This window comes from Mus pahari, chromosome 8 (assembly GCF_900095145.1).
Source record: "Mus pahari chromosome 8, PAHARI_EIJ_v1.1, whole genome shotgun sequence".
Classification (NCBI taxonomy): Eukaryota; Metazoa; Chordata; class Mammalia; order Rodentia; family Muridae; genus Mus; species Mus pahari.
The window spans coordinates 61,159,431-61,168,057 of record NC_034597.1 but is presented as its reverse complement, the minus strand read 5'-3'; the positions used below and the strand labels follow the sequence as shown (position 1 = coordinate 61,168,057).

General features: G+C 43.5%; 1 protein-coding gene across 2 annotated transcripts in view; it reads left to right on the top strand.

Moving 5' to 3' along the window:
* Positions 1-7,845, top strand: part of Piwil2 (piwi like RNA-mediated gene silencing 2) — a 60,205-nt gene extending 52,360 nt beyond the window's left edge. Inside the window, exons 21-23 of one of the 2 annotated variants that reach the window (XM_021203692.2) lie at positions 2,564-2,817; positions 3,648-3,755; positions 5,858-7,845. In XM_021203692.2, coding sequence (XP_021059351.1) covers positions 2,564-2,817; positions 3,648-3,755; positions 5,858-6,014 — 519 coding nt within the window. In that variant the 3' untranslated portion in view covers positions 6,015-7,845. The remainder of the gene's footprint in view (positions 1-2,563; positions 2,818-3,647; positions 3,756-5,857) is intronic. The other variant, XM_021203693.1, reaches the window with a different exon arrangement.
* Positions 7,846-8,627: the final 782 nt, after the last annotated feature.

Sequence of the window (8,627 nt, the reverse complement as noted above, 5' to 3'; positions counted from 1 at the left end):
AAGAAAGAAAGAAAAGGGGGCGGGGGAGGGTTCTAGGCAAGCCTCAGTTACATAAATAAGTTTAAGGCCAGCCTGCACTGGATGAGACCCTGTCTCCAAATGAACAAACAAAATAAATTTTGCAATTTTCTGAGACAGTGCAATGACACACATTTAGTGGCCATTGCATGTTCATTTTGTGAGTGAGTATAGCTTCAACTCAGCAGCTGTACTGCCCACTGAACCTTCCCCACTGTGCCCAATGCCAGGAGCATCAGGGTAGGTAAGCACAGGCCTACACTGCCACTTAGTGTGCTGTGTGTCCAGAGCATGACGGGCTCTACAATGTACATTGAACAGTTATCTTCTAGGCTTGTGATTGGCCTTATAGCCCTTCTTTCCTGACTATCAGTTTATAGCTTAGGAAGTAAGGACAGACTAGGTGACTCAGAGAATTTTAACATTGTTGACTAGGGTTACATTTTTCTGTCTGTCCATAGCTAGAAGCTGGTCTTTCATTTTGGCTGGAAGCTGGCATAGTCCAATGCCAAATACTCACTGACATGTTAGCACAAGCTAAACACCAAGGTGGTGGCAGAAAACACGACAGGTGAATTGAATTCCATTTTTCACTCCACTCCCTACTGGGGCAGTTACCTAGAAACACTTCCACTTATGACAGGCAGGGACTTGGGACAGCAGCAAACACTGACCGATAGAGCACAGGGCAGCTCTAACAGTGAGCACACCTATTTCTAAATGCTGGCCCTCTGGGGCTGAGAAACCCTGGTTTAGGGGCTGGAGACTTTGCGGTCACTCTGTATACAAGACTGTCTGTTACTGGGATTGAAGTCCTGCCACAAAAGAGGAGGGGGATGTGAGGCAGGAAAAAAAAAAAGTACCATGAAAAGGGATAATAGCTCCAATGACAATAAAGATGTTTGTAAATGTTGAAATATTTGAGGCATCTCAGAAAAGAGGACATTTATTGTTTTGTTGTTGTTTTGTTTTGGAAATAGGGTCTCACTCTATAGCCCTGACTGATCTGGAACTCATTAAGTAGGCAATTTGGTCTTGAACTCACAGAGATACACTTGCTTCTGTATTTAGGTACTCCACCTTTACAGTGCTGGGGCTAATGGCATGCACCATGATACACCCAGCTTGAACTAAAACTTTTAAAAGATAGCTGAGGGGAGGATGTTTGAGGCCACATTTTGCCCCATAGCCTAGGCTAAACACAAATTTATTGTACAGCCTATGCTGGCCTCAAATCCACAGCGATCTTCTTGCATTGGACTTAAAAGAGCTGGGATTACAAGCATGGACCACCATGCTCAGCAAGAGAATTTTTGGAAAAGAGTTTTTTGGTATAAATTTTTCATGTAGAGTCACCTTTAAAGAGTGTAGTAAGTGCCGGGCGGTGGTGCACATGCCTTTAATCCCAGCACTTGGAAGGCAGAGGCAGGTGGATTTCTGAGTTCGAGGCCAGCCTGGTCTACAGAGTGAGTTCTAGGACAGCCAGGGCTACACAGAGAAACCCTGTCTCAGAAAAAAAAAAAAAAAAAGACTGTAGTAAGCAAGCTTTGCTCATGATGTATATCTACTAAGGGACAAGGTCCTAGAATTTGAGGACATTAAACTTTAATCAGAACTGAAATCAAGCAAATCAGTTTTGAGAGGATTTCTAACTTAAAATAGAACCAAATGCATTCTTAGCTAAGGGAGTGAGAACCCACCCACTTACTTTCTTATCATAAATGGATTTAACATTCTTCTGGATCCTAGGATAACTTTGGATGTTACTTAAGAGGTTCTCAACTGTCCTAATGCTGCAACCCTATAATAAGTTCCTCATATTGTGATAACCAACCATAAAATGATTTTTGTTATGACTTTATAACTTTATTTTGCTAGTGTTATGAATCATAATGTAAATATCTGATACGGGACTTCTGTGAAAGGGTCATTTGACCCCTAGAGTGGTCATAACCCACAAGTTGAAAACTGCAGTGTTAGACTTTCTGTAACATTTCTAGGTTCTTTTCCTGGACAGTTGTCAGCATTAAATCCAAGTCAAATAACCACTGATTCATGGACACTATCTTTGTAAAAAAAAAAAAATGAGTCCTTGATTCCTCTATTCCTTCCTTCTTTCCTTCCTTTTTTTTTCTGGGACAAGATTTTACTGTATGGCCTGGGTACCCTAGAAATTATGGTGATCTTTCTGTCTCAGACTTTTAAGTGCTGTCATTGCTGGTGTGTGCAACCACGTCTGACTCCTGCTATTACCTTTAAATATTGTTCACTCTGTTTGAGGGTAGGTAGTGAGCATGTGACTCATACCTGCCGTGACTTGCTTTCGTGTTTTATAGCAGCACTGTGGTTGCTTTCGGCCTGTTTGCTACTCTGAGCAAATCTAGAGATGGTTGTTATAAACTTTTGGCGTGCTTGGCAGTCGTGTATTCCGCAGCTTGTGCTAGAGTTCCCAACCGCCAAGTCTTCATCCTGCAGGATGAGTGTGAGCTTTGTTCGCTGTGGCCCTGGAGCCCGGATGTGTCACCTCCTCCATGTGTCATTTCAGGTGAACCATTGTCTCCCAGAGAAAATTGTGGTGTACCGGGATGGAGTGTCTGATGGCCAGCTAAAGACAGTTGCCAACTATGAGATCCCTCAGCTGCAGAAGTGCTTTGAAGCCTTTGATAACTACCATCCCAAGATGGTGGTGTTCGTAGTCCAGAAGAAAATCAGCACCAATCTGTACCTTGCTGCTCCTGATCACTTCGTGACCCCCTCCCCCGGGACTGTGGTTGATCATACCATAACCAGCTGTGAGTGGTGAGTAGGCAAAACAGGGATCCTCAGCTGCATAAGAGGAAGCTGGAGAAGTTGTCCGTTGCCTGAATATTCCTGGACAGGTGTGGAATGGAATCCTCATATTTGTCTCGAAAAAAATCAAGCTTTGGCTGAGCCCAGTGATGGAGCTTTGCATGACTGTGGGCTCACCTTCATCAACCACAGATATACATACACAAAAGTTCACAACCACATACACACACATTTTGTCACTGGGGATTGAACCTTGTGCCTCATAAATGCCAGACAAGCAGTCTACCATTAAGCTGTGTCCAGAGCCCTCATTTTTTTTTATAAGATTTATTTATTTATTATATGCAAGTACACTGTAGCTGACTTCAGATACTCCAGAAGAGGGCATCAGATCTTGTTACGGATGGTTGTGAGCCACCATATGGTTGCTGGGATTTGAACTCGGGACCTTTGGAAGAGCAGTCGGTGCTCTTACCCACTGAGCCATCTCACCAGCCCCCCCCTTTTTTTTTTAATAACAAAGGTTTTACTTTTTAGGTATATTCCCTCTCCTTTCTTCTTTTTGAGGTAGGGTCTCATGTAACCTATACCATACCTCCCAAACTCTCTATGTAGCACAGGCTGCCCTCAACAGATACATAACCTCCTCCTCAGCCTCCCCAGTGCTGAGATTATATCCATCACACACACACTAGTGTATGTGTACACACACACGCACACACACACTAGTGTATGTGTACTGACTTTGTAATTTTCCTTTCTGAGCCTTGTACGATGGGGCTACAGCGATCCTCAGAATGCTTTCCAGTCATCTCACAGTTGGTGCTCTCTCTTGCTAGGGTGGATTTCTACCTTCTTGCCCACCATGTGCGACAGGGGTGTGGCATACCTACTCACTACATCTGTGTTCTGAACACTGCAAATCTGAGCCCTGATCACATGCAGAGGTGAGTCCGTCAGAAACATATACTTGTTCTTGCTGTTTATCCTGACTAATAGCTAAGTCACTAGTCAATATCCTTCAAGATATTTTTCTCCTTTCATGTATGTGTATGTATGTGTGTGTGCACATGTGCATTTGTGCATTGGTATGGAGGCTGAGGTCAATATCAAGTGTCTTAGCAGCTGCTTACCTTGGTTTATTGAGATAATATTTCTCACTGGGATCTAGAACTCAAATTAGACAAGGTCTCCATTTCCTGTGTTACGATGACAAGATCACCCCAAGTTGTAACTGGGACTGAATTCAGGTCCCCATGCTTGTTTAGCAACTGAGCACTTTACCAACTGAGCCACCTTCCTAGACCAATATTTTACCCCTTGCCACTCCCAGATCTTGATAATGGTGGTATGTTTTGAGGAATACTCTTTAATCCTGCTTTTACATTAAAATCACTCGAAGAGCTTTGAGAAGATGCGGATGACCAGCAGCCTTCATTCCTGTTCATGATAAAGCATTAGTGTTAATTTAGTTTAGAAAAATAGTCTTATATGGGTGGAGAGATGGCTCACTGGTTAAGAGCACTGGCTGCTCTTCTAGAGGACATGGGTTCAATTTTCAGTACCCACATGGCAACTTAAAACTGTCTGTAATTTCGGCCAGGCAGTGGTAGTGCTTGCCTTTAATCCCAGCACTTGGGAGGCAGAGGCAGGCAGATTTCGGAGTTCGAGGCCAGCCTGATCTACAAAGTGAGTTCCAGGACAGCCAGGGCTACACAGAGAAACCCTGTCTTGAAAAACCAAAAAAAGAAAAAAACCAACCAAACAAAAAAACCTGTCCAGGGATCAAACATCTTCACAAGGACATACATGTAGGCAAAACAACAGTACACATAAAATAAAAATCTGCAAATCATTAAAGAAATAATTTTGAAAAATTATCTTGCTACCTTGCTCAGGCTGGTTTTGTCTTATTTTGTTTCATTCGTTTGTTTGTTTTTTTGTGTTTTGAGACAGGGTTTCTCTGTGTAGCTCTGGCTGTTCTGGAACTCACCCTACAGGCTGGCCTCAAACTCACAAAGATCCTGCCTGCCTCTGCCTCCTGAGAACTTGGATTAAAGGCTACTACCCCAGGCTGGTCTCTTAGCCTTCTAAGTAGCAGGGCTACAGGGCATGCTCCATGCTCCAGCTACGTGTGGTAGCCCATGTTTATAAATGTATCACTCAGGAAGCTGAAGCCAGAGAGACATCTAGAATCATCAGCCTGAAGGATATAGTTAATTCCAGGCCACTCACTGCTACATAATAAGACCTTGTCTCAAAACCCTAGCTGGGTAGCTAGCCAGATGGAAGGAAGGATAACCGCTGCAAATGACTGTGGCGTACTACCACAGTTTTGATGTACAGACCCAATAGACTGGTAAATGCCCTTTTATAGCCTTTTCCTTTGTGGCTTTTTCTGCTTTTATTGTATTTTTACATGTATGGTGTTTTGCCTGCATGCATATATGTATGCCACATATGTTTTTGGTACTTGTGGAGGTCAGCAAATGATGTCCGATCCCCTGGAACTGGAGTTACAAATGCTTGTGAGCTGCCTTATGGTTGCTGGGAACCAAACTCGGGTCCTCTGGAAGAGCAGCCAGTGCTCTTTAAATTCGGAGCCATTCCTCCAGCCCTTCATACATAGATACCACAGAGATACCACCACACTTGTGCTTGCTTACTTTACCCATCCTTTGGCTTATGTGAAAATATAAACAATTCCAGATGAAAAATAATGGTTTCTCTCTCAGACAGACCTAGTGGTTCACACCTACAATTCCAGCACTTGAGAGGCTGAGGCAGGAAGATCACTGGCAACTCAGAGCCAACCTGGGCTAGTGGAGTTACTAGCCAGCATAAGCCAGATAGTTGAGAACCTGTACCCCAAACCAAACTAAAGAAAGAATTACAAAACTAACAATTCCTGAAAAACAACATTAGTTTTCCCAGAATCCCCCAGTCTGTTGGTGGAGTGCTGTGTGTTGTATCCCCAAGAGAGTGAAGTCCTTCCCACCCCTAGGTGGAGGTAGAAGTGATAAAGAACACATTTTCTTCTTAACTTTAGGTTGACTTTCAAACTATGCCACATGTACTGGAATTGGCCTGGTACCATCCGAGTTCCAGCTCCTTGCAAGTATGCCCACAAGCTAGCTTTCCTGTCCGGGCAGATTTTGCATCATGAGCCAGCCATCCAACTGTGTGAGAACCTGTTCTTCCTGTAACTGGGAACTTGTACAGCGGCTGCAAGGAGCAACTGGACTTCCAGCTCAGAATCAACAGACATGGCAATGGAATTTTATGTTTGCATTTTCTCTTTCTCCATCCTTGTAGAATTAGGTTTCTGTTCTTCTTTTAACCCTGATATCATAGTAGGGTGTTGTGGTACATGCCTGTTATCCCAGCACTTGGGAGACCAAAGTAGAAGGATCTTTAGTTTAAGGTCAGCCTGGACTATATGGTGAGTTCCAGGCTAGCCAAGATTACAGAGTGAGACCCTGTCTCAAAAAACAAAAACAAACCACTGTCCCCTCAAAGCCCACGACAAAACCAAAGCCTGGGGTCAAGGAAGCAAGTTTGTAGGTAGCCACTGCCCGCTGCCTTCATGAAGTGTGTGCTGTCAGCACTGCTTCTCCTCGGCCGAGCATGGGGCTGCGGACAGGGCAATGATGACATGTTCTTTGCATGTCAAATCCCCCTACCAAATAAGTCAAGCAAGGAAAAATAGCCCCCAAGGCAGCATGAGCATCGGTTTCTAGAGATTATGCCTACAGAGCCATCCTATTTTTGATGGCAGAAGTGACATGAAGTCATTGCAGACATCTTAAAGGGGAGAGTTACTGTGCAGCATAGTGTTTCAGAGAGAGCAGCTGTCTGCATGTGTGAAAGACATGTAGTAAAACCAGTGTAGGGTGCAGTCGGGCGTGTGAGCCCACCTACCCAGGGCTGTGAGTTTGACTTCCGGAGACTCCAGCTGTAGTTGCTCTTATGGGCCTTTTGGTTATTTGCCACCATCATCAGATTGCTTTCCTGCAGTCCAACTGACACACGCATGTGCACACACACACGCACACTTTTGTTCTTTGTGACTAATCTTGAATACATTCAATTAGAACACATGGAAAGATTCAGCAGACCTAGGAACATTCTGGGTGGAGTGTAGTTTTTTTCTGCAAAAGTCTGTAAATGAGATTGTGCAAGAGTCTCTTCCAGCTGTGGGCTGGTGTTGCTTGGAAATTTTCAAAATCCCAAAGTTTCAGGCTTCCCAAAGTTGGCTTCGAAAAATGTGATAGTCTCACCTGAGTTTCGACATATAGGAAGTTTTCTTAGCGTCTCTGGGCTTCAGTATTTGGGGGAAGCACTGGTTTTCTGTGTTATTTTTTTCCTTCTGTTTCAGAATCTTCAAGTTTCTTCAGGCTTAAGTGGGCCATCCCTTGCTTTACTGGGCTTTAAAAGCTAATTTTACTTAACCTTTTCAAATTTGTATGTATCTATCTATGTTTTGGTGTAGTGGATGGATGGTAGGGGACTGAGCAGAAATAGTCATTTTAAATAACAGTGTGCTAGGAGAGCCTCAGTGTGAAGTCCTGAGGAGCAGTGGGGGCTGTGGGAGTCAGTGTCAGCCCTCACTCAGACAGGCCAGGCCTGGGCTCGAAGACAACATTGTCCAGGGAAGCCTTTAGTTTGCTGTAGCACCCAGAGGTTGGCGAGGGATAAGGGTTAGGGTCCTCAAATACACCCCTGGCTTTTGGAGTCTATGACCAAGGCCAGGCTGAGACCTGAAATGTAAAAGCCACAGAATTAAACAGAGCAGACTGAAAAATGCGTCTTTAAATTGAGCACATCCCACTTTCTGGATTTCTCTGGAAGTCTTTGAGTTTGTCTTTAGAAGTTGCTGTTCTTAACACTCACTCCTTTTCTCTTTAGGTAGAACAGATACTTGACCATAATGCCAGAATGTTCTTTCTATGCCTTGCTTTTCTATGCCTTGTTTTTCAGTTTCAGGGCCAAGCAATTGGTCCCTGTGGTGTAAAATAAAAACATTGTATGTGTATAGTTGTGTCTGAAAGAATATGGTTTGTTTATTAAGTGGCTTTTCCTTCACAGAGAAGAAAAGTTAGAGTTATTCCTTTATTATTGTACGTGTCAGGGGCAGCACCATTGGGAGCAAAGTGACTTCACCCTGAGCAAACTGGGAGACCTACATAGCAATACGTTTAAGTTTGTGTATGTGTTTGAATCATTTGGGGCTTTGGGGAAATAAGAACTCTCACCAGCTTACTAAGAGAATATTCTCCACTAGTGTATTTTCATCAGGGTGCTAAAAAATAAATATAATTACTTACTTATTTGATTAATTGATTGATTGATTTTTCAAGGCAGGGTTTCTCTGTGTAGCCCTAGTTACCTGGAACTCACTCTGTAGAATGTAGACCAGACTGGCTTCAAACTCAGAGGCCCACCTGCTTCTGCCTCCCAAGTGCTGGAATCAAAGCTGTGTGCCACCACCGCCTGGCTTATTAGCTTTCTTTTCTTTCTATTTTTAAAATCGATTTATTTTTATTTCATGTGCACTGCTGTTTTGTCTGCATGGATGCTTGCATGGAGGTGTCGGATCCTCTGAAACTGGAGTTACAGGCAGCTGTAAGCTGCCATGTGGGTACTAGAGATTGATCCTGGGTCCTCTGGAAGAGCAGCCAGTGTTCTTGACTGCTGAGACGTCTCTCCCTTTGTCAATCTTTCTTAACAGTTACTGTTAGCTCAAGAAAGAACCAGTAAGCTTTCGCCACAAGTGACCTCTCTACCATTAAGAATTTTTTTTTTTTTTTTTTTTTTTT